At 40.8% G+C, this 26,323-nt stretch overlaps 2 protein-coding genes across 2 annotated transcripts in view; one reads left to right on the top strand and one right to left on the bottom strand.

The window, feature by feature from the left end:
- Positions 1–26,323, top strand: part of TG (thyroglobulin) — a 160,268-nt gene that overhangs the window by 95,095 nt on the left and 38,850 nt on the right. The window lies entirely within an intron of this gene.
- On the bottom strand, positions 1,765–24,710 carry SLA (Src like adaptor). Its single transcript, XM_054815985.1, has 8 exons — positions 24,511–24,710; positions 19,274–19,367; positions 13,041–13,140; positions 9,595–9,681; positions 8,159–8,262; positions 6,802–6,933; positions 4,688–4,820; positions 1,765–3,725 (listed from the first exon to the last, which is right to left on the bottom strand). The coding sequence occupies exons 2-8, from the start codon at positions 19,332–19,334 to the stop codon at positions 3,506–3,508; spliced, it is 837 nt and encodes a 278-aa protein (XP_054671960.1). The 5' UTR covers positions 19,335–19,367; positions 24,511–24,710; the 3' UTR covers positions 1,765–3,505.

Genomic DNA, 26,323 nt, shown 5'->3' with positions numbered 1-26,323 from the left:
TACAGCAGGACATCGAATAATGGAAAACAGTGGCAAGTGCAATGACCAGGCAGGTGCATCAATTCTTTCCACTAATCTAGTGTTTGTAACAACAATTTTCTTCCTGGGGACTGTGCAGACCACTGTCTTGGCAAAAGCAGGATCTCCACTTATTTCAAAGTAACGTTAAGTATTTATGCTTACAGTGTCATGGTGGATTTAGTTTTCTTGTGAAATGCACTGATAAAATAAAAAGTAAGTAGTAATAGCAGTGACTTGAAAATATAAAATGTCTTTTTCTTTTTTTTTTTTTTTTGTAATGTAGTGATGCAGAATGCAACTGTTGCTTTAATCAGATTTCTCAGCTAGCCCTCCTGTAAAGGGATGTGTCTTGTTTTTGTTGCAAGAGACCAAAATCATTGTGTACTTTTAATTTGACTGTAAAAAAAGGAAGGTGCTCACAGACAAAGAATCTTGAAACTGAGAATATATACTAGATATAACTTTCCTGAGGGAAAATCCCATGAAGCAGTACAGCTTTTCTGCAAAAGTTAGTTTTGCGCCTCTTGTTTGGGTCTTCGTCATGCAGAAAAAAATGATACTGTTTCTTAGCATGCAAAGAGATGTGATGTACAAAACTTTCTCTACAGTAAGACGTGCACCTGGAACAGCAAAATGCCTTTGAGTTTCCCATGTTTGCCCTGTAATAGATTTTGTTTAGAATATATCTGAAAACAGATTGTACAAAACCAATGCAAAGCTGTCATGGGGACTTTTTATAACTTATTTCATTTTTCATTAGGGAAAAAAGTCTCAGTGATTACGGTCTTGTTTTAAATAATTTAAGAGCATTAACACAGTGTTTGACTTCATCTTTTGACAAATTGATTTATTTACCATTGCAATTTTGATGTAGAAGAGTAGATCAATGGTATGGCTTGCCTCCGTCTCTTGCAGGAGGCCATGGAGTGCAGATATGCTAGGTGTCCCCTCCAGGTGTTCCCTGGTGGGTGTCAGGAGGAGAACTCCCAGGCTTCCCCCACCCATTGCAAGGGAAGACGACAGGTCCCTCCTGTCCATGGAACCAGGTGACACAATGGCAGAAAGAGCAGATTTATTGCCCTACTGAAAACTACTGCGATCAGGTGCAAGGCTGTCTGACATGGACCCTAAATACCTCTGATCCTATGATTATCTACTCCATATTCCCTAGCCTAGAGAAGAGAAGGCTCAGGGGGAATCTCATCACCATTTATAAATACCTGAAGAGATGGTGTACAGCAGGATGGAGCCAGGCTCTTTTCAGTGGTGCCCAGTGACAGGACCAGAGGCAATGGGCACAAACTGAAACACAGGAGGTTCCCTCTGAACATCAGGAAACACTTTTTTACTGTGAGGGTGGCAAAGCACTGGCAGAGGTTGCCCAGGGAGGTTGTGGAGTCTCCATCCCTGGAGATATTCAAAAGCCACCTGGATGTGGTCCTGGGCAACTGGCTCTACATGGCCCTGCCTGAGCAGGGCGGTTGGAGCAGGTGACCTCCAGAGATCCCTCCCAACCTGAACCTGTCATCATCAGAACCTGTCATCATCAGAACCTGTCATCATCAGAACATGTCTCATCCCCTTCCCACAGAGCATATTCCAAGTGCTGCCCAGTTACATGGGCTCTTGGATTCTTTTGTCGCATTCCGTCAAAGATATCTTCTGGCAGTGTCATTGCAAAACTGGGTGTTTGTAGTAGTTTCACTCTAGGTTTTCCATTTTCTAAAAGCAATACAAAGTAACTATTGGATATTATTTTAATGAATAAATACAAGTCATGACTTTGAGAAATCTGTAATGCTCCCCATATACATTTCACTGGATAAAATGCAGTCACCATAACATGTTAACGATCAGTAACAGTAATGAGATTATACAGACGCCTAGAGTTCCTGAGTTCATTTTGCTTTGTGATGTTCAATGTTTACCGGCCAAATTACATTCATCGTTTAAATTCTGAAATATGTTTAAATTCTCTGTGAACTATTTTGATCTCTGAATCTCTCTTGCTAGTGCAAATGATCTATTACAAGATCTAAAGAGCACACAGATTTGTGCTAACAGGTATTTACAGAGAAAATACATATACGTGTGTATATATACATATATATATTAAAAATCCAATTTCCTATCTCTCCAAACCTTCATTACTCAAATCTGTGCAAAAAGGTATGACAGAACATCAGATTGAAAATATCTTGGCTCGAGAACATAGATCGCAGCATATTACACTCCCAGAAGTGAGTGATTTCTTGATTTAGAAAGCAATCACAAGTCAGGTTCAAAGGATGGTGCTAGCTGCTCCTTTATAACTTAGCAAAGGGTACACATATAGAGAAAAATTCTCTAATTTGTGAAATTTCAGATAACCCAGTTACAAATCTTTAAGCAATTTGATGAAAGGTGTCATTACTATTTGACATCACTCTCTTCAGACAAGAAATTCAGAAAACTCTTTAACATCCACTGTTGCTGATTTGCTCTCTTAGTTTAATTATTAAAAAAAAAAAAGCTGCTATTAATATAAATATTATGCATAAATATGGGGGTGCCTTCAGGAGATGAGGTTAAAATCTGGTCCTCTACACATAGAAGGTCACACCTTTGCAAGCCTACCTTTGTAGTTAGGCATGATATACCATAATTTACCTTTCACCTAAAGTCTCCTTTTTTCTTTGTTCTATATCTGCTAGATTATGAGCAGCTGAGTTATGCTTTTGGATATGCCTGTACTCCCAGCTCAGGGCTAAGCAGGAACTGCTTTTCTCCGTGAGTTAAACCTGTTCTTAATTTTGTGGCCTCTTTGTGACACCGTAAGACATTACCAGCAGTTGAATTAAATGCCACTTGGAAAGTCAATTATTTTAATTTTTTCCCCTAAAAGGTAAAAATGACAGAAGTATGGAGTCAATATAGGCAGGTGTTTCTTGGATGCCAGATGTTAGATACTTTCTTGGGACTTTTAACAACTTTCTGACCTGCTGTCAATGACAATGAATGAGTCTACATGGAGAAGAAAAAGGCTCCTTTTCTCATTGTAGGTAGATTCTGTAAAGACGGTTTTCAGCCTTGTGGAGGATACCAGAGTAAGAATTAATTTAAGTTGTTGAGCTGAAGTTAGTCCTTCCCTATGCAATCAGCTTTGTACAATGGTGGGCATCACCCTTGCTGAAGAGTCATCTGCCTCACTTGGCTGTCTCAGTCTGTCTCAGTTTATCCTGCTTGTGAACAGGTTCTAATTTCAGGTGCACTGGGGAGGTTCCCAGCATATGCCGTAGCTGAAATAGCACCCTTAAGAAGGTCTCTGATTAACATTCAGAAGAGAAAATGCAGAAGCATTGCCAGCATTTGATCATCAGCTGGTGTGCTTGTATCTCTCAGCTGTTGAAGGACTGCAGGACCGCAGGACCACAGGTTGCTCTGCGTTTCTCTTCTAACACCTCAGTTTTGTTTTGTTTTGGTTTTTCCCCTGGTTGTCTTACATTTAGTCTTCATAGTATGTAGGTGGCAACTGAAGGGTACTCTTTCGTTTGCTCCCTGTGTATATAAGAGATTGGGCTTTCTTCTTTCTGGCACTTGCAAAAGAAGTGTTGTCATCCCCTGTTAAGGAGAGGTAGGAAGCGATACTTTCCCTCAGGCCATAGCTGAGACAAGAATCATCCATTGCTGCCAGAGTGCTTTCAGTATCTTCAGTCACCTCCAGCCTTTAAAAGAACAAAATATTGTTACCATTTTGGCTACTTCGACTGAAGCTATTAGTATAATATTAACAGTTGTTAAACTAAATGATGTTAATTTTGTTGTATAAAAAAAAATTAAAAAAATCCTTGCTCATAAATCACCAAACATTTCTGTCACTTAGCGATTTTCCAAAACAATCAGTACAACAGTGCTATCTAAATATTTTTCGGCATCTGAAAAGGAGATAACATCTATATACTTTCTCTCTTTCTTCTTAATCTGTAGGAAAAATGGCCTCAATACTGCACAAAATTTTCTTCCATTTCTAACCAAATGAATATGCTTCGTGAAGGAAGGATAGCGGAGGGAAATTTAGACTTCAAAACTAAGAGATGCTTTTGTTCCTGAAGGTGGTTGTTTCACAGCTTCTGAAACCTGACCTACTTTCTCTAGTTGCAGTTAAGATATTAGAAATCTCATGAACCTCAAGTTGGGATGTCTGTTGAGACACACAACAGGAAAGATCTATGCTGGGTTAATGTGTTCATTGCATTTGTGCTGGTTCATGGATGGCCGTCATGTGAACAAGGGGGAGCCATTTCTGACTCTTGGGACTCATCTGTAAGCCATTGCACGTTAGCGTGCCATCGGTGGTGGATCTGACTAGGTTCTATGGCCTGGCTCTTACTCCTGTCCCCTTGGTGGAGAGGACTCATGAGTTCCAGAGGACTGCATATGTGTCCACGCTCTTAGTCTGATAGGAGAAATTATTCGATGCTAACTATACTTTCTTTCAAAGTTAGACCATGATTATCAGAGAGCTGGACATCCAGTATTCATGGCTTAACCTGCTGTCAGCAGCTTTGAAGATTGTCTAAGCTTTAAAACTGGTCTCAGGAGAAGGAAACGGCTGTTTCTTCTGCAAGTATATACAAGGCTGGAAAAAACCCTTGTTGTTTCTGGCAGCCTGTGTTGTATGTGGTACCTGTGAATATTTCTCCAGTTGAAGTTTTTATTCCGCATCACCACAGGAGGGACTTGATTCATTACGCTGTTGTTGTTAGTGCACTGGGTAAGGCAAGGTGTTGTAAGGACACAGCAGAGACCATCCGCAACTTCTGAATAGGGAAATGAATACACAGAAAGTTAATCTTTGCTTACTATTATCTTCACTGTTTTCCTTCCCTGGTGCATGCTCAGGTAAACACTTTTGGATGCAGGAGTGGTAGTAGTCAATAAATTGTGTGTTCTCAGCAAGGACACTGTAACACAGGCTTAACTTTTTCTTTTCCTCAAACCTTTGCCTTTTAATTTATCTGGGGTATATTTCCCACAGTACAAGTGAGGAACTGAGACACAGAAAGATAAAGTGACTTGCCGAAAGTCAAGAAGGAAGTTTATGACAGAGCAGGGACTTAAACCCAGGTTTCCTGAGTCCTCAGTGAGTTCTGCTTTTGCCTCCTATCATCTCAGCCATGCAAACAGAGTGCAAAATAGCTGCAAGATACAACCACTCAGATCGGATTCTATGTGCATGTATTCTGCTGTGGAACATGGCTATGAAATGAATCAAGGTTCACATGTTCATGCTGCATTCGGGTTACTTTCAGCTGTGTTTCTTCTCTCCATCCTCTCCTCCTTGCCCCACTAGGAATGTTGCATCGTGGCTGAATGCTAGTGTTTTACACCTCTCAGCCTTATTTCAGGGTGAGATTCTGTATCATGTCATGGTGGGGGAAGGAGGACAGCTAAATTTCACTATGTCTCCTCTTACATCTATAACTCAAGTAAAAATGTTAGTTGTTATAGGTTTTGGGTTCCCCTCTGCCCCTAATTTTAGGCTTTGATTGTTTGCTTCTTTCTAAATGGAGAAAAGCACCAGCTAACTAAAATGCAAAAAAACCCCCAACCCTGTTTATTTTTAATTTTTATTAATTTATATTAAATTCTCTCTCCTCTGTTTATACCATTGGACTTGAAAGTTTCTTTTGCATGTTTTGAATGCGAATATAGCTTTTCTCCCAGGTTTATCAGAGTACTTTTTGACCAACACACTTTTTCATTTACCTGTGAAATACGCAGATATGGTAGCTTTACACTTTTGAAATTACAGAGTACCCATTACTAATTAAAGCACAGAACCTATTGTTCTCTTGTAACTTTTATGCAATTAACCTATTGCAATCTTCCTTCCTCATGTTAAAATGTTCTCATTGTAATACATGTTAACTGCAGCCACTTAATTATGTTGTTTGTCAAGTTATCTCTCTGACACAGGTTAAATTGCCATAAATCTGGATAACTATCATTAAAACAGGTGTCATCCACTGGACCGATATTAGGAAAACTGACAGCTGAATCCAGATTTGAACTAACAGCTTGAGCCCCTTGAGATAACTTCTGCTGATAAAATCCAGCCATACTCTTCTAAAGTAATAGGGAAGAAACCAACACTATTTCTGAGAATTTTCTGCTGCAGATAAGGTTATGTGATGTAGTAGTTCCTAAGGAAAATGCGATTGCAGAACCTGGTCTTGTATGTCCTGATGCTATCTGTCTGTCTATATGGTAAATACATGGCAGACATGTCCACGCTGGTAAACAAAGTGAGCCAGGAGTTGAACTCTGGCCCTGGGACCCAGAAACATGACTTGAATCTGTACAGTTTAACATTTTTGTACACCCGAACTTTGACTTCAGCTGTGCTCTGAGAGGGCCTGGGCATCCCTAGCCTGTGCCAACCTCCAGCTGTATTTGAAAGTTGTCTAGGGAGGTGCTAGACTCTGGAGTTTGGACCAAATAGTGTAGGGACAGCTCTGTTGACATGGTCATGCAATATCATATACCAATGTGGGCAGAGCCTATCTGTCTATAATTAGCTGAATTCTTGGATTGATTGCAGTTGTACTGTTAAGGGTAGCATATTTGTATTTAGGATCAAAAATAAACTAAAAGGCATAAGGCAAAAGTTTTTCCATTACTTTTTCTGTGGCAGCAGTTGCAAGCCACGGACATGGGCAAAACTTCTTGTTCTGGACCTTTGATAGATAATTTTACAGCTGCCAGTGGAAAATATGTTTATTCTGCAGTTCTTGTTACCTGAGTAGTGATTCACAAGGTCTTCAAGGCACTGAAAGGTTTGCCGTGGAGAGATGTAATACCAGTTATTGGGAAGGCGGAAGATCCTGTAATGTTTCACTTGCCTGTGCCTCACCGACAAGGAATATAACCCTGGAGAAAGAGGAGAACTAATTACACCAAAGCAGGGCCCTAATTCTGGATGGATAGCAGTGACCACAACCAGAGTATCTTTAACATGTGGTGCCAGGATCAAAAAGGTCCCAGAAAGATCTGAAAAAAACTGAGCGGCTATCCTAATTTCTACTTATATAGTATACTTTATATATATATACTTAAGTATAACAAAGGGAATAAAGGGCCCAACATCAGGGCCTGAGATTTTGATTGAATTTAAACTTCTGGTGTGTTTTTCCTTTACTTTTGCTAGTATGGAATTTTTTTGAAATAGTCTAAAGGCAATAGGCCTTTACAGAAGTTTGCCTTCCTCTAAGAGGGGGACCAGACTCATGTGCTGGTACGTTGATTTAGTCAGCTCCCATTACTGCAGTAACTGATACCCGATAATGCAGTCCTGGCAGGAGATGACAACTTGGATTTTCCTGTTTCTTTGTTTCAAATTGTTGTGCAGCATTTAGTTGGTAAGGACTGAACGGTGATCCTAAATTTCTTTGAATTTAGTATAGGTATTATGAAACTACTTGGCCTGTGGTATGCAAGAGGTCAGAGCAGATGATTTCTTATTTCTTTCTAACTGTAGTATCATGATATTAGGATGTGTTCTGGTACTTCACAAAAAGGGAGGATATCGTGTTGCACAATGGGAGGTTTATTCCCATTGAAGAGAATAAAAGTGTAAAGTGTGTGCAGTACAATTCCCATGTAGCAGCAGAATTGCTATGAAAAAAAAATAAAATTAAAGGCATGTCATTTTTAAAAAGTAAATAAAAGAGCCACCTGTTTATATAGGAAATGCACTTATCAGCCACCCCCGCTGCTTGGTGTGTATTTTATAGCTTCTTCAGGCAATCTTTTGTGGACCAAGGGAAAGCTGTGACTTTTCCTCCGTTTGAAAAGTCCCATTGCCTAATAAGCTTTGCGTGCGACCAAAGTAAATAATAATGTTTAAACAACTGTGTCTTGTTTGTGCTGATGCCTGTGGAACTTTCCATGGCCACCGCTAACCCTGTTTCCAGCACCGCTCGTAATGTCGGTGACTGGTGAAGACTGGCATGCTGCACTGGGTGCCTCTGCCTTCCCATTACATACATTTTCTGGTTTCGGACTGATCCATATGAAGCTGGACAGGGAGTGAATTAAAGAGCTGTAAAACTGTTAATGCCTGAGATCAAGGGGGAAAAAAATCGTATTTTCTCACCTTTCCTAGTTTCACTCTCTCTGATCATGAAGGAGCCGACCTTGGTGTTGGGTAGCTGTAGAAGTTCCTCTGCTTTTTCTCTTCCCAGCCCTTCAAATAACCAGCTGTGAAGCAGGAAAAAACAAATTCTGAAATTTGGACACCAGTGAAACAGAGAGCAGCATGTGGCCGTGCAAGTGCAGCATTAGCCAGGAAAAGTGACTGCAAAAATAACACTGTGGCTTTCTGTAGTTACTCTCTCAACTATGTCCAGGCATATTTCCCCAGTTTATGGAGAAAATCTTGCTCTCTTTGAGCTCCATTAACTTTCGTGAGACTAAGAGAAGAGTGAATAAGGTTTGGACTTATTAGGGAAAACAAAACTTTTCGAGCTGCCTTGATCTGAATTGTTGGGGACGTATACATGTAGTATATTGATGGTATATCTGTGGCATTAGTTAAATCCCTCTTTTTCTTTTAAACGACTTTTATTAACCCCAATTGTATTTTATTGTATCATAAATAAACCCAAAATAAAATACAATTATTCTGCTTATGCTAGGGAGCAGTCCAGCCATTTAATTTAATTGGCTTTGTGGATAAGGGAAAGTGAAATTAGTCCTACTGATTTTCACCATAGCTTGGTGCACTGCTGTATTTTGTCACAGCTAGTGTCTCACCAGGTAACTGAGCTTGCTGGGCTGGTGTAGGAGTTACTGGCACTTTATTTTAAAGTTGTTCTTGTGTGTTCGATCCAGTCTGCTATCAGCAAAATGGTCTTGGGGAAGCTTCAGATGGTAGCTTCCATTACCGTATCTGTGCCCTGTCTTTGGGAAAGCATCTCTGTTTCAGGAGGGTATAAAAGCATATTAAAATTTAAGCACTTGCATAAATTGTAGTGAAGTTCACTGTTCATAAGCTTAAAACTAAACAGGTATTAAAACTTGCCAGAAAAGTTTTAAGTGTGTACTTTAGTGGTTTTTTTCCTGAGTGGTGTCTAGGGCAACAAGAAACCTCTGAACCTTCCTTAGCTTTTCCAGTGACAGAGTTTACACTCTTGAATGACTTATTAGTCTTTCTATTGGTTCTTTTTTCTTTGTTTTTCATAAGAAACTCTAGATTAAATTTTACACTTTATAAATATTAAAAATTCTTTCTAAATAGGTTCTCTTTATCAATGTCTTAAAATTAGACATCAGTCCATGCAACCAAAATATTTAAAATATCTTATATGACATTTGAGGGTTTTTTGACCCTTTCCTTTTCATAGCATCTAAACTTAGATGTGGATTTCATCTTCTCAGATTTCAAGGGAACTATTTTAGACTGTCAATAAATAAAATTTCTGTCTGTCTAGTCACTATTGGCATCGTTTTGATTATGACACTGAATAACTGATGAGGGCAGTGTATGTAGAAATGTAGTGTTGAAAGGCTATAGGAAATGCATTTACTTACCCGTGGTAAACCTTTGCTACATATTTTCCTGGAATGTAGTTTTCTCGACCTGTTGTAAGGGAATGGACTCTCCACCAGCCTCCTTCACTGTGTGAAAGCAAGAGAAGGGATTTTTTCAGAGGTACTTTCGGAGCTTGTCCTTATTTTAGAAATTAGTTAGGACGTACAGATTAACCTGTAGCCTTCTGTCTGTTCCTGAATCTCCTCATTCAGAAAGAGACCCAAGTTTGTTTCATTTGGAATAGTTCAATTTCTAAACCTACATCAGGATTAAATTTGGACAGAGAAATAAACTACATTTGTTCCATTTAAATTACCTAAGTAATAAAATATTTTTCTGCAGTTAAAAGAAGAAAGGTAAAGAAGTGGTTAAACCATGCTGTGCTCTGCCTTCCCACAGCTAGGCTGATACTGGTATCCAAGATATTCAGCTTATGAGTGAGTATGCTGTGTCTGGACAGCCCTGTAGTTACTCCTGTAACATCAGGGTAGACATACTCAGCAAATGGGCCGAGTCTGCCTGGGAACAGGTTTTCAGTCTAACAGAACCTGGTTCATCTTTTCCTTGTCCTTGTCTGCAATGAGTTGCTGATCAGGCTCCAATAAAAAAGACCTCACAGATGAAACTAGGTGACTAAATGTGTTTTTTCACTGATAAATCTTAGGTTCTTGCTGTGATACTGAATGCTGGCTTTGGATTTTGAACCCCTTAGGAAGGGCAGGGTAACAAGAATTTTCACAGGGATGCTGCGGAGCTTTAGTGATTAGTGCAAGGATGCTGATGATTGATGGGTTCTCTCCACCTTTTCCTTTTAGAGTTTGAATCCAAATAATACCGCATCTTGTGTTTGAGTGCTGGTTTTGTGGACATTCATATAAATGCTCCCAAATAATGCCCGGACAGCAGACCAGAGTCTCAGTGTATGTCAAAACACCTCAGTTGAAAACACTTGGGTTAAACCTCTGGAGTTACAGCCACGGGGACCATGGTCCAGAATGTATATGCTGAGGGAAAAAGGGAAGTGTCTACTGCTCAGAGCTGGAAATTTCAGGACCCCACAAGTTTTGTTTGTGGGTTTCCAGCTGACATGAAATTATCTATAAGAAGTTTAGATTATTTTGGTTTTTTTCCCCCACAACTCTCCCAGACAGAACCAAGAGTTGCAATTAAAAAAAACAAACCTGAGAGACTCAGCATCTTCCTCCCTCCAAACTGTAATATTACTGACCCTGAAAAATCCCTATGATGGTTAAAAGTCCCAAAGCAGCACATCTCTCCTGGGGCAGGAGTCACAAAAATTATGTAGATTTGGGGGATCGCTGGAGGACATCTGGTTTGACTACTACCAGCTAAATGCACTTATTCATCTGGTGATGAAAGGTGCCTGACAACTGTGGAGAGTGAGAAACTGTGCCAGAGGTGCTTATCTAAACCTGCCAATCCAGAGCAGTCACGAATATCTGTGAGGAGTAATATTTTCTATGGAGGTTCCATCTATCGTGTTCCTGGCAGGACTGGCGGGGCTGATTGCCGCTAAATGTAATTGCTTTGGTGGAAGGCTGAAAAGCTGCCGTTGTGAAAGCAGTACGTGCTGCCTGCTCATGCTGGCTTCTCTGTGGTGACCCCTCATCACTCGTGCTCTGGTCGTGCCTGCCACGCTGCTCTTCTCTTCCACTGCATTTTACTTCTTTGAATGACTTGAGAAAAAGATTATACCTACAGCTTGTGTGCAGGCAAATGGCTCCTATTAACATCAGCACACTCCCTGATAGGGAAGAACAGGTCCTTCATTAGGACACTACTTTGCATAGAGCATTGGAGTGTCTTGTCTTCTGTGAACAAGCTGATTCAAAACAGAAAGAGGAAAGTTCCCATCAAGGCTTGCTTTGGCTCTTATTTACTATTAGGAGAAGCTCTTGATCATTGCACAACAGACAAACATCATAAGAACTGCTGCTACAGAACCCTAGTTCTTTTAGAAGTTGTTGGTCCAGTAGATCATACTATGCAGCACACGTATGCGTATGATGTGCCACACATATAATTCCCATTGATACAGGCATATGTAGTTATGTGGTGGTGTTTCATCAGCTCTTAGCTGGTGAAAGCTGGGACTGAGGCTTTAAACTGGAATTTCCAAGCTAAAGCAATTGTTGTACCATGTCGCATATGTTACGCAAACTGCAGCAAGGTTTAAACAGCTAGAAGTTACCAGAGAAGAATTCCCCTGGTTTAGGGAAGCTCTCCATCAGCAGAAAATTCATCTAGTAGTATTATCTGAGCCTTGTGACCTCTAGGTTCAGGGAGGTGAGGAAAGCACTTTGTCAGCAGAACATAACTGCAGCTGTTCTGGGCCAGACCAAAGGTCCATGTAGGCCCGGATCTTGTTGCTGACAAAGGCCATTGTAGGTCATGGTGGCCTGGAGAAGAGTCCGAGAATTCATCAGTCGTCTGTGATACTTCTCTTCAGTACTTCTGTCCTCCAACCATTTGATGCTCTGACTTCCTCAGGTAGAGAATTTTTTTTTTTACAAATTTAGAAATCGTCAGAGGATTTCTCTGCTATAAAGGTGACTGGTCTCCCCTTGAATCCATCTGCTCCACCAGCTGCAAAAATGAAGTCTTTCATTTCTGTTTAAGCAGTGAAAACACTGGCTGTGGGGCTGAGTAAATTCTAGGAGGTCACTGCGTGCCAATACAAATTGTGCATAGAAGAATATCAGAGCTGCTGGCTTCCATTTTTGAAGACGTGTGCTCACTCTTGTGCGTGGCAATATTTGCACTATGCTTAAGGTCAGTCTGAACTAGTGCTCTTAAGCCTATTTCTTTCTGGGGCTCATAAATTTTTGAGTGGAACTGGCTGGGAAAGCTGTGACCTTTTTTTTTTTTTTATCCCCACTAAGAAAATGCAGAATCAATTAAAAAAAATAAGAAGAAAAAGAAAAGCTATTTCTTATCTTATTTTTGTTAGACTTGCCTTAAATCTAGGGTGAAATTCTAAGACCTGATCAAAAAGGAGTTGTGAGATAAAAAGGGTGAGAGACAAAATGAGATGCACTTGACATAGAGAAATTCGGAATAATTTTCCTTTTCTATGTAATTCAAACTATTTTTGCTCTTACTCTGTTTTCCACTAACATGACGGGGGTATTTTTTCAAAATCATTTTTCAAAATGGAATTCTGTTTTGAGTCCTCCTTTAGAATAGAGTCTGAATCCAGCTTCAGAAACCATGCCAGAGGAATACAGGGATCAAAGAACAATCTCAAAACCCAAATCCTTAAACTATAGGGAAATAGTATACCATGGCTAAGCATCCTTCCTTGCAAATTCTGAACTCAGTTCATTTTGCCAAACTGCATCCAGTTTGGGCCAGGTGTATAAAACAGAGCTTTGCACCAATTGTAACAAAACTTGATTTAAAAAAAAAAAAAGGATCAACTTACTCTGATAGCACACGCAGTTTTTCCCCTACGTGAAATATAGGTTGGCTTATGTCTGCTGAAGGATAGTCATAGAGGACAGCAAGGAAATCACTCTCCTGACCTGTTAAAGAAGAAGGAAAATGTCACTTAAAACCAAGACAGAGGTCTGAAGCAGAAATGGATTTTTCATTATGTATGTTATATTTTACATAGTATGTCAAATGGGAAAATATCTCACTCTGAAATGTCACTTGGTAAACATAAAGAGCTAAAGATGAGCCTATAACTTTATAAGAAGGATGTGAAGATACTAGAAATGAAAAAAAAAAAAAAGTCATTTGGTTAATTGTAAGCAACTAAATTTAGACCACTTTTTCTAGTAATTACCATATTTATTTAAATGACATAGTTTGAAACTAGCAAAATTAGTAAGTATTTATAGTATTAGGAAGTAAACCAGTTTGATTAATGCCACTGTCTCTAAATGCCTCCAGCTACAATTTTGAGACAAGCTGATGCATTACATTTAAGGAAAGGAAGATGCATGTTGAATTGTTCCATCATTCAACACCACTGATACTTTTCAAAGGTATGAAATTAGTTTAGATCAAGGGCAGTGAGAGTGCAGCCATTATTGCCCATTTTCCATCACTTTTTAAAATTAGCTTGATGAACAGCCAGAGTGCTTTTTTCTCCCCGCCTTGTGTGGAAACGGTACTAGAGGTAGCGCATGATGCCCTTATCCTCAGTTAAAGAGAGGCAACGTGGGTATTTATAATTAAATCATTGTACAACTGCAATTTGCAGAACTGAGGTCAGTGAAAAGAAGACCTTTTACATCAGTTGGGATGACTCTGGGGCTTGCAGCACTGTGTATGACACACGCTGAGTGTCCTGGGTTTCTCAAGGATGGAGGAGGCACTTCGCGCAAGACTGGGACTATCAAACATTCAAGAGCTCTTCACCCAGCAGTAATCTGTGGTGCCCAGTAAAAAAGGTGAGAGATTCAGAAATGGGTCGTGCTGGGTGTTTTGAGCTCTTTGGTGGAAGTCCTGGCAAGAGGGATCATGCAGTACGCTGCCCATGTTTCTCCTTGAAGTGGGTCCCTTCCCTCTGCACGTCGCGGTACCCTCCACCGGCACACGGGGAGACAAAGCTTTTCCCCTGCCTCCAGCAGGATCAGCACCCCGTTCCTCAGTAATACCATCTAGCAGTACGTCTGCAGAAGTGGTTTGCTCTCCATACTTTCCCTCTCTGTGCAGCTCAACATGTACGAAAATGGGAATGAATTCAGGGGAAGAGAGAAGGAAATTACCCAGAGAGATAGACACACTTCTGTATCTTATTAGATTTTCTCATTTAATATAGATTCCTTGTCAACTTGTCTTTAAGGAAGACAATTTTTTTTAGGGAAACCTAGAAACAGCATCCTATGTTTTCAACCTGTGTCCCCAGGCCTTACAAATAACTCACAGTGAGAACGATGAAAGGCTGAAGGAAACAGGCAAGTCTGCAGAAAAGAAATATCTTCAAGAAGATTTTACACTTGTTATCCTTACAGCAGTGATAATGAGAATATAAGTGTTAGGGAAAATATTCCACATCTGTGGTTTAAAGGAAATAAAAAGCAGTGTTTTCTCAGTTGATTGTGAGTAGCTGTTTGTGGTTATGTTATAGGGACTTGTGTTATGCAAAGTAGTGTGTCATTTTACCTTAATATTCAAACTGACTGTAAACTTTTCTAGTCTTGCTAGCCTTTGCCCATTGAAGTAGCCCCATGGTACAGTTAGTGAGCATCGCTATGGATGCATAGGTGTGCAGAGTGTGGAATAGACATTGATCAGTTCGGCAGTGTGTTTAGTATTAGCATTGCCATGGTTTTCTTAGTTGATTAGTGTCACTGAATTAAACAGGGACTAGTCCATCAGCCAACTGCCGTGATTAGTCTACTGTAACTTATTATACAATTAGTTCAACTATACTGAAGAAATTCTGTGCTAAGCATGCCTGTGATTGCTTCCTTGTTCTGCACGAAAAATTAAGAGACACTTTCTTTGTCTGTGAAACTGCTTAGTACCTGAGGCTAACCAGAACTAAGTATTGGCGCTGAGTCTTTTTCGACAAAGCAATATCTTTACCCGGGACTACAAGAACTATATGGCAGAAGGTACATTGCAAGAACTGCAGAATGAGGATAAAGTGTCGTTGGCTAATTTCTCATTGCAGTTCTACAGGGAATGTCGTTTTTTCTTAGCTTAATGACAATGCCTTTAGCAATGCTTTTTTTAAACTTCTGCTGTTTATTTATAAATGTTTCCATACTGAAAGGGTGGAAACCAAGTGCTTTTCTGCTCTCCTTCCTTGGGTACTGGTGGTTTGCATTTCGTTATGCACTGCGGGTTACATGACTTTTTCTCTGTTCTAGCAAGGTCTGTGTTACTTTGCTTACACTTTCATCTTTATATTCATTTTTGTTTCAATTTTGCACATTAATTTGTAGTTCTGAAAAGGAAGGAATTAATCATAATGCTGGCTGCCACATCCATGCAAACGTTTCCTCTTGAACTGCATGTACTTACAGTGAAAGTAAAGGGGTTTTGTACTACCCAAACCCTTTCAACCTTCCTACTCTACAAACAAGACCTCATTTTAATTGGTATTTAAATCAAACCTCACTGGGTTTTTTGGTCATGTAAAATACCCCACCGCACTGTACAACATTTCACAGAACCCCATACTAGCTCCTTTCAAACACAAAAGCCTCGAAACAGGGACTAAACAAATTACACTGTTTCCCCACACCTGAATTTCACAGTGATCTAATGGATTTGATCTAATGAGCTCCCCACACTTTTAAGTTGTAAAAGAAAAAAGATTTGCCTGAGTTTCTTTCTAACGCAACCTCTCCTCCGCAGTGCAAGTGTAGGTTACAACTTAAATGGAACAACTCGAATGTTGGAGTGGAAAGATCGAAGCACAGTCATTTCCACTGAATCAGGTGTTAATTCTGTTCTTTTTTTTTTTTTTTAGGAGTAGGAAATGAAATACATGCTAGTTTTAGATGTCTGAATCCCTGGATGTCTTGCAAAGTGTGAGACTGAATATTGCATGCTTCAAATTATTCATTGTGAATGGACTATGAAGTGCTATTAGAGAGAAGGGAGAGCGTAGGCAGAACCTCCAGATCCAGCTCATCGCCCTCAGAAGACGCTGTGCTGTGCACCAGAGTGGTCCCTGTCTGGAGCGGGGATGAGCTACTCAGAGCTCAGCTCCCTGCATCATCCCGGCTTTCCTATACAGCAGAAATACTATGATTTATGGCATGGTGTATACCCGAGAGGGTAAAGGAGGGCACTCGTGTGTGTCCGGGAGGCTGTCTGCGCAGCAGCCATAAGGTGTGGCTGCAGAGTCGCACTGGCGTACCCAAATTAGAGCTAAACCAGCCAGCTTGGGAACTGAGAGTTATGCAGGTGCAGCTCAGTAAGGATTAACCCTTGATTTGAGGTCCCACGGGAGGAAAGAGGAGGGGGTGGGCTCACAACCCCTGATGACTCCTTGCTGCCGTAGCTACTCTGTTATCAGGATGCAGGCTATGCCAGGGATGCCCATACAGTGTGCTTTCAGATGGAGTGTAGCTGTATTTGGAGTCCAAACGCCTCCTTGGGAAATGCAGCTTACGCACTGTTCCCTTTCTCAGGACCAAGACCGATGCACCGGAGGTGAGGAAAGCACAAAGTTTTGCTTTCAGTGCAGCTCTCAGGCAGCACGAGGGACTTACAGGGGTCTGATGAACACATTCACACTGCAGATCAAGTCTGCAGACTCCAATTATCTGTTTTCGTTCCCCTTCTTGTTGGATATTCTTTTCTTTCTCTTCTCTCTTCTGTTACAGTCCTTCATTTTATTCAGCCTCACTGAAATGAGCCAGTGTAAAACCTGCTTTTCCTAATAACTATTTGGACTGTTGTAAGTCCATGGATTGGATCCTCCACCTCACTTAAATCAAAGGTGGCTGTTCCTGGCCTGGGGGAAATCTTCTGTGTTTGGTGATGTGATTTGGAGTTTTATCTGCTCAGGAAGACAAATAGATGAAACTCACTGGATTTACCCCAATATATGCTTTTAGTACTGAGTTCCTTTTCAAAAGTCTGTTTTCATTGGATTTGGATGACGGTGGTGATATTTGTATTCCCAACTTTAGTTAGCAACATCCAAGCCATTACGAAAGATGCTGGTCTGATGCAGACTAACAGTTAGATAGAAAGAGCTATGTAGGCTGTTAAATCATAGAGTCATAGAATGTTTGTGTTGGAAGGGACCTTTAAAGGTCATCTAGTCCAACCCCCCTGCAATGAGCAGGGACATCTTCAACTAGGTCAGGTTGCTCAGAGCCCCACCCAACCTGATCTTGAAAGTTTCCAATGATGGGCCATCTACCACCTCTCTGGGCAACCTGTTCCAGTGTTCCTTATGTCTAGTCTGAATCTCCCCTTTTTCAGTTTAAAACTATTATCCCTTGTCCTATCGCAATAGGCCCTACTACAAAGTCTGTCCTCATCTTTCTTACAAGCCACCTTTAAGTATTGAAAGGCTGCAATAAGGTGTCCCTGGAGCCTTCTCTTCTCTAGGCTGAGTAACCCCAGCTCTCTCAGTCTTTCATCACAGGAGACATGTTCCATCCTTCTGATGACTTTTGTGGCCAAAAAGCTGCCTTTGGGTGCTTAAACATAGGTATCCAGTGCAATTTCAGCTATGTGAGTGTCCGAGCCATCCCTACAGCCTTAGCAGATGCCACTGTAGCTGAGGGAGACTTGTTCCCTCCCCAAGTGGCAGCAGAAGGTCAGGCAGGATCTGACAAAGCACCTTTCTATATGTGCTAGACATGTAGGAGAGTGCAAGCAGATTGAGCCCCGAATTCCTAAATGGATAATTTCCCCTTGCAATTGCTGTGCTATGAATGTTTGCTGAGTTTTGTTTTAGGGGTATATTCTATTTACATCAGCAGAAGGGATGCAGTTGGATTTAGCCCCGCTAAATCCTGATTTTTAGCATGTGCAGGAATAATACAGACTTGGTCACAGCCATGGCAGCAACCCCTCACTCCTCTGCTCATCAGTGAGGTCGTGCTCTGAGTGCGTGCATGTCTCTGTTTTGATGGTTATGGTATTCATGACAGCAGCTGTTGGGAATATCAACATAAGACTCTCTTCTTCACAAAAAAAATAATTTGTCAGTTTATGTTAAGGGCCTCTGAACAGCCATTAACAGTGTCCAGTCTCTGGTTTATTAGGAGCTAGGACTACATGGCTGCCTCTATCAGCTAGGTCTTGGCCATGCTAAAAGCAGGGCTGGGTTTCTTTCCAGCACTAATGAAATCAGGCTGATTCCCTGTCCTTATAATAGCAACACAAATGGGCCATGCTTCATGGAAAAACACAAAATTTTGATTAATGCCTCCCCCCCTTGAAAAAAAAAACAAAACCGAAAACAAAAAATCAAAACCGTTTTCTCTTCCTCACCTTTGGGGAGTGATTTATTGCAGCTCTTGTACCAGCTGTCTTTGTCTTGTGGCATGAGAGCTGAGGCTGTGCTTACTCTCCACCTACTCGCTGGCAGTTTGGGAGCAGCAGGTCCCTGGATCCCTCTTCCTTTCCCCCTTCAGATGCATGACCTCTACCAGCCTGTGGTGGGGGCTTTGCAACCTGATTTTTTCATGTGCGGATGCAAAGGGCAGATGAGTTAGATGCCCCTTTGGCAGCTTGGCCTGTGAAATGTGTATTTCTGTATAACCTTTATTGATAAACCTGGTGACGAGTTGGCTGCGTGCTACTTTTAATGCAACTGCCTAATAGTGGACTTCAGGTTCAGTGCAAGCCTAACATCATTAAGGCTTTTAACCTTACATGAAGCAAACCCAAATTTCAAGAACAAATTTGTATAAAGTATCACATGCAAGTATGTCAAAATACACTATTTCTGGTTTCTGAAGTAGTGCTTCAGTGCTTTCTGAATTGGAAGACAGATCTTTCAAGGAGCACCAGCAAATAATAGTTTAAACATTTGGGTTTTTTAATTAAAGTACTTCTTGGAAAATTAGCTAGAACGTACCTAAAAATAAGCACTGCCTAGAGGATGCCCTCCTTCTCCTACAGCAGTCACTGACTACGTCAGGCAGATGAAGGAAGACACATGGATGAATGTACCATATATTTTGAACACCTTTTTCTCTTGAAAGAAATTAAATGAGTGCTTACCCGTTTGGCTTGGCACATTTGTTTCTTCAGAGGCTCTCGGTGTTTTCACAGTATTTCCCATTGCGCTCTCTAATTCCGTCAAAGCTCTTCAGAACTAAATCAAAGGAGACATTGAAATTAAACATCAGAATAACACCTGCTGTGCCAACAGATGAGAAATGACCTAGTTTGGGTGTCTCCAATTTTATACGGTTTTTCTTTGAAGAACTCTTGTGTCAAACTCATGTGAGAGTTTTACATACTTGCTACACTCTCACCACTTTGGTGCTTTTATCAGGGGAATAGCAGAAAACCACAGCTAGGGAAGTTGCTCAGAAGAACGCAATGTAGTAAAAGTTTCCATTACCAGCACCTCAGCACAATAGGAAGTCACAGCAAAGCCATGCCTGTACAGTCATTTCATATACAAAATGTTCTTTTCAGCATTTGGAGTTCTGAAGCTACAAAGAAATTAATTAGATTGACGTATCTGGTTTTTGGCGCTGTGTATTTCAGAGTATATTATGATGCTTTATTGACGAACGCTAAGAACGTTGATCGGTGTGGTTTTTTCTGATGCAGTTGTGCCCTCAGCAAATGTGGGCAATGATGTTTTTCCTCTTTTTTTTAAGTAACGCCTTGCCCCAAAGGGTTTGGTCTCAAAACTGGTGGTGCAAATTCTTCAGATATTTGTCTTAAAAAGTCTTGGTGGATGTACAAGAAACATTATCAGGCAATGAAACTAAATATTGTGAGAGGGACAGTTCCTTCTCATGGCTTTACTGCACCCGTCCTAATTCTCCCTGACAGAGGAGAGAGAGAAAAACCCTTTGGATGTGGAAGGTGTCTCATGCTATGGTGTATTTTCAGAGGCAGAGGAGAATCAGCTATATCTGTTTGAAATTGTACATTAAAGCAAAACACCACCACTAGCTGATAGGTAATTATTTTTAAAAAATGTATTTCTGTCAGTTACCCAGTGAAAATGGTAACAGGAGCTCTAGCAGCATCGTGTGGGTATTCTGCATCTTTCAGTCTTTTCTAGCTGAAATATTTCAAAGATGATTACTGCCTTTGGTACGCTGCTCTTTATTTACAACAGAGCCTCATGGTGTTACGTGGAGAGGTGTCTAGCTTGAGAAGCAGCACTGCTGAAATCAGTGAGACTTTGTTACTAATTGCCTTTTGGAAGAAAATTGGCAGAATTGAGTATATTGCTTAACACCATAAAATTTCGATGTCTTAAGCAAGTTTAGGGAGAAACTCTACAGAAAAAAATGCCGTTCAAAAGGAACAGAATTCGTCTCTTATCAAATGCAAGTAGACCAGTGCTAAAACAGATGGTAATGCACAGTTTGACTCCGCCTCATCTGATTTTCAAGCTTCTTAGTGCTTGTTCCCAAAAGCTCTTTGCGAGAAGTCTCTATTTCACCGGCCAAATGGCGCATTACCCTTTCCCTGCCTGCACTCAGGAACTAGCTTGTGGCACATCTGTAGGATGCAGCTGTGCCAGTGTCTTTCTGACAAGTGTCTGGAATCTGCTTTCACAAGAACAAAAACCTGTTTCGCTGCCTGATACAAGAAGTCTAGAAGCTGAATAAAAAAGTAGCCTTAAAGTTAAATAAACTATTTGGATATTTACATTTGAAAAAAAAAGGGTCTCTCCTGATAGCAAACAAAATCATTCTCCACCTAAATGTACCTAAGTTCCTAAAACCGAAATCAGAATCCATTTTGGCAGTCACTGCCTACTTGCAAGATTTAAATTTCATGAACTAACTATGAATATTTTTTCACAAGACACAATTTTAATTTCTTCAATGTTTTTCTCAGTTATACCCCATCAAGAATCAGAGGTATAGGGAGAGGAATAGCGCAGCCAGTACGTTGGCTACAGGTATTACAGATGTTCCTGGCTCATCTTCTGATTAGCCAGCAAAATTTCCTGGGCATGGCAATAGAGGGCTCAACAGGACTGAAAAACTCAGCCAGAGAAGTGGGATGCATACCTGGACAGATAACCTCTGCTGAGCTCTGTGCTCTAGTAGCTGCATTTTTGCAGTACTTAAAAAGGGCAGGTCAAATCTGGCTACGTGTAGAGTAAGCAAGCTGCGGTTACCAAAAATTTTACACAGTTCCAGACAGGTGCCAAGCACGGCAGCATAAATATGCCCATCTATAATTTTAACACATGTGACTGTTACTTAGATTAGAATAGTACTTGAATTTTGTGTCACAAAAGTATGGAAAAATAAAAATAATAGAGTCCTACCTCTACGTACCCCTTTATTCTGGGTCTTGGTATTTAAGGGCCAAATAGGAGAGCAAGTCACCCTACTAGTGATCAGACTCGTGACAGAGTGCTTTCAAGGGCTTTTTTCCTGCTCTTAAGATACAGTGGATACAATTTTCAGGTGTGCCTGAGTCACTTTGGAAAGTGATACGTAGCATTTGTACACAATGGAAAGACTTCTGAAAAGTTTAACTTACATAAACTTTCTAAAAGCACGGCACATTTGAGCAAGACACCCTCTTTTTCCTAGATGGTATTTAGGGGTCTAGACTTGAACCATTGCTTTAAAAATACCTGACATGTTTTTGAAGGTTTGCTCAGATGTAGTTTGTAATTAAAGAACTTGCTCTCCAGTCCAGTTGGATTAAGTACTGGACAACTGGCATGTGCCTCCTTCGTATTTTTGCAGAGTGCATCCAAAACCGGCCTGGCTCTCTTCTGCCATACAAATCATTGCTTTATGTGACCTTGCTCTTCTCAAAGAACCTCTGAAGTCAATGGGACAGAGTGTGCAGCTCAGTGCTGCTACTTTTAGAGGTGAAACTATCTGACTTAGGGAAAATACAAATGTCATAGAGTACTTACGGTAACAGTGAAGTGCAATGGCATTTTGGACTTTGATGTCACTAGCGTGACAGTTTGCTCATTACATTTTCCACGCTGAGTTTTACTGTCACTAACTACCATTAGTGGCAGCATAAAGTCTTGAAAAGGGCGGAGAGTTCAAGATGTTCTCTGGAGTCGTGGCAGAAGCGTTCAATAAAAATAAGCAAACGGAAAGCTGTGACCACTGTCAATTTCCTTACCCGAAGTGATTAAAAGGAAAATGACAGTTATCAGACTAGGTTTTCCCACCAAGGACACTTGTCATGATGCATTTGGGCAGAGTAAAGGTGCCTATAGTCCAGTCAAAGATGGTGGAGTGAATGCCCTGAGGTACGTTTCAACTCCCAGACATTTGAAAATGCGATGGAAATGGAAGAAATGGGAAATTTTATTAGTTATGGAGGGGGCAGAAGATTGTCTCTACTTACTCGCTGGCGATGGCGTATCACTGGTTTTAGAGTAAGAGTGTATGAATTAGTATCCTGAGTATTTCTAAACCAACCGTGCACGTGTCTCTCAAGTGCATGACAGAATTAATGACTTAAGTAGCTTGAGTTTGCTTCAAGCATTGGCAGTGCAATACGAACCCATTGTATTGCTGGATGATAAAGTGTGTGGTGGTTTTCTGAAATTTTGAGATACCCTGCAAAAACAGACTTACAGGAAAATGTAGAGCATCTTGTGGCTGAGCTGATTTTTTAATCATTAAAGTCAATAGCAGTTTTATAGATGATATTCCTTTGGAATGGCGAATCTGCTCCAGGCACTGCATCTCACTTAAACTTGGTCACAGCGTTTGGGATAGGAGCAGAGGTGGCATCCCTCTGTCAGAGGAGCAGCTAATTATGCCAGATCCAAAGAAAATCGTTCACTGAGGGTGATTTGGGAAGAACTACGGAGAGGTGATAGACTCTAAGCTCACCTTGTCTTATCGACCTAAAGCCCTGCATGGAGCAGAGCAGCTGCTGTTCAGCTCGGAGGAACCGCTGTGCTGCTGGGCTGCAAACCCAACTCTACCTGCAGCTCTCCCCGCTCATAGGCCACCTCCTCAGGATTGTGTGGAAATTTAATTTTAACCGTTCAGATCACGTTTGCAGTCTTCCAAGCTTTGGTCCTTCCTTCCCTTTCCTTTTTCGCTTGTGCACATGGTGTTTAACGAAAGCCGGTCGCTGCAGCCATAGCTGTTCGCAAACACACAGCTAGTGGGGTTTAATATCTTTACTGCTTTATTCTTGCTGCCAAAAGGAAAGTGAGGAACCATCCACGGCCCCAGTCCTGCTTTATGTCCTATTTAACAATGGCAGACCTCTCAGCAGATGTGAACTCTTCACCTGTCAAGACTGGAATCTCACTGACCTAAATTGTGGGTCCCAAAAACCTGTGGTACAATTTACACCTTCTGTTCCTGCGTGCAGCACATGTAGCAATAATTTCCTCTCGCAGAATTTGTTCTCTGAGAAAATGAGCTTCTGGAGCAGTTAAACAGAACGGCACATAGGAAAGTCCACTGCTTTGTAAGAACTTTTTCAAAGTTATATTTAAAATGATTGAGAATTAGTAAATATAAAGAAATGAAAATAATACGAGAAATAAAAAGGCAAGATAAGCACCTGAGTAAAGCCCCTTCGCAAGGGATGCTGCACACTAGTAAAATAGGACATTCATCATTCCTGAGATGCTATACCGTATTTTATTTGTGTTACCTGATATTCAGAGCTATACCGCCAAGGTATTAGAATTTAAGTCTCAATAAGGTTCACAGGTAATGTCTGAATCCCATTTAGCTTGAAAATGAAAGCACCAGCATCCTGTTATTTTTCATATGGGGGAAAAAAAGCAGCTTAGACTTCAGAAGCTGTATATTTTTTGCTGGATTTCCCTTGATTTGTCTTTAATCACAGCGAGCATCCTTTCAGCTTTTATGCTCTTGTACCTTTGCGCTTAGAAAGAACACTGTAATGCTGTAATCAAGGTAATTCACAGTAACATGCAACTATGAAACAACACAGAAATCGCACATTATGCAAACTTCTAACACTTTGAATAAAAAGCCCACTAATCTATGACATTTCTTATATTTTGGGTTATAGTGAGCTGCAGTTTGCTTCAGCATAAGGTCCTATGCCTCTGTCTTACTGTGAGCTTTCAGTAGAAACACACCTTGTCCCTTCTATCTTTAGTACCACTCCTTATGAAAAGAATCAAGACAGGCTTTTCTATTTCTACCTTTGGTGGCACTTAAAATCCATGGTCTGAATACCATCATTGTTAATGAAATAGAACTCCCTTTTATATAAATAAAATTGAAACATTTGGTCCCGTATGCAGATAATCTAAAATGTATCAGAGCAATGATTACCTTTAAATGCTAGGCATGATATTCCAGGTTGCAGTATTTCTCAAAAAAGCCGTAGTCATAATACTGCTCTCATGCTGCCAGCAAGGTTTAGCTGATCAAGTCGAGGAGCAGCCGGTCGAATGAGTGTGTTGTGAAGTTCACGCTGTCATGTAGAGCAGCATTTGCCAAACAGGCCACATACTTCCTCTCTGAGAAATAAGGAAGACTCAAAGCGTTTGCAACAGATGAGGTTCCTGTTGCAAGTCACTACTCAAGACACTTTTTATCTATGGGCTGAGGAATACAGGGAGGTTTTCAACAAATTGCATCAGGACTGGTTTGAGCAGATATAAAAAAAAACGAGCAAAATAACCTGTTTTACATTACTTACACAAAAAGGGTTTCTCTTTCTCCTTTTTCTTTTTTTCTTCCAAATTTATTTATCCAGTAATGTTCAGTCCCCAACTGTTTTGGTTTATGTAGTTTTGCTAGTTTTTTTTTCAGACAGACAGGAAGAGGCACAAAACTTTGTTTTCCATTCTTATTGAGCCTGAATGGGAATGCAGGGTTTGCTTTTTTCTTTACTCTGCACCCCAAAACACCTCTGTCTGCAAATACTTGAAGCTCAATATCAGCAATGAAAGAATATGGAGTGAAAAATCTGTCCATGAAGCACATTGTCACATCGGTTGTACAAAGTGCAGAAGAAGGAGCAGTGTCTGAGATGGGGAAAATGAGATACTAAACTGACTAAAGTCACTCAGGAATATAGTACTGTAGATATGAATATAGAAGTCAAAGGGATTTATTAAGGTTTGCCCTTTGTTTTTATAATCAACATTTGATCTCAAAAGCTCACATACCTAATTTTGTATAGTAAAATAAAAACAAACAAACAAAAACCCAACAAGAACCTAAAGTAAAACAAAAAAACCCACCAGAAAACCCAAGCAGAGTTCCTGCTGCACACCGGAGTAGCTCTGAGTAGATGCTCCTCTGTTTGATGATGAAAACTGAAAGTTGACAAGTGTGGGAGCTGTTCTGTAAGCATTATTGGAACCGGGAGGCAGTGATCAAATTCCCAAAGCTGTGCCAAAATTTGGAGCTACGGTCATTTCGGGAGAATATCCTTTCTTTTTGATGGACTGTGCTAGCAGTCCTCACCTTGAAGGGACAGGAAAGCATTAGGGAGCTTGATAAGCAAATCAGCCTACAACAGCGAGGCGTGACAGCGTTAAAGCCAGTGCTCTGGGGAGCTGGTTGTACCGTCATGCCCCATGATTATCCCTGCCGGTTATAGTTTGATTGTTTAGGACATTATTGCTTGCTTCAAATCACAGCGATGTGGCATACACATTTCCTAACGGCATTCGCTGAATGCGTGTGCAATGTTTCTCTACTTACTAAAAGATCGTGGGCTGGGGGATGTCTCCACCGCACCGGGCAATAGGCAGGGGCAGAGCTCTCACTTTTCCTGATCCTTGTCACCAATAGCTGCCTTAGGCTGGCTCTGACCGTCCTTGTGCCTTTGCAAAAAAAGTCAGGTTATGTCCCGAGATGGGCTCACGAATGGGGCCGGTCTCGGACTGAGCAGAAAAGATTGGTCACACTAAAGAAGAGGTTGGATTTTCTTGATCGAACGTGCTCCACTGGTAACACGATAAATCTCAGCCATGGTTTGTACCATGCATGTAGAGGAACAGATGAGTTCACAGTGGAGGGAGTTAAATAAAATTCTCCATTTCCATGTAAGTTCTGCCTATGTCTGCTGGCTATTTACCCTTTGCAATGATGAGAGCCAGTTTACTCTTCAGTGCGTTCAGCTATTAACTCG

This window comes from Grus americana, chromosome 2 (genome assembly GCF_028858705.1).
Source record: "Grus americana isolate bGruAme1 chromosome 2, bGruAme1.mat, whole genome shotgun sequence".
Classification (NCBI taxonomy): Eukaryota; Metazoa; Chordata; class Aves; order Gruiformes; family Gruidae; genus Grus; species Grus americana.
Note: the sequence above shows the minus strand (reverse complement) of the source record. Positions and strands in the feature narration are given on the sequence as shown.

What these genes read in the sequence shown, in the direction of transcription:
- SLA (XM_054815985.1), bottom strand. Translation starts at nt 19,334, where the DNA reads ATGGGAAATACTGTGAAAACACCGAGAGCCTCTGAAGAAACAAATGTG. An exon ending in AAATGTGCCAAGCCAAACGG is followed by an intron (nt 13,141 to 19,273) that starts GTAAGCACTCAT and finishes CTTCTTTAACAG; the next exon opens with GTCAGGAGAGTGATTTCCTT. An exon ending in CCTTGTGAATCACTACTCAG is followed by an intron (nt 4,821 to 6,801) that starts GTAACAAGAACT and finishes TTCCCTATTCAG; the next exon opens with AAGTTGCGGATGGTCTCTGC.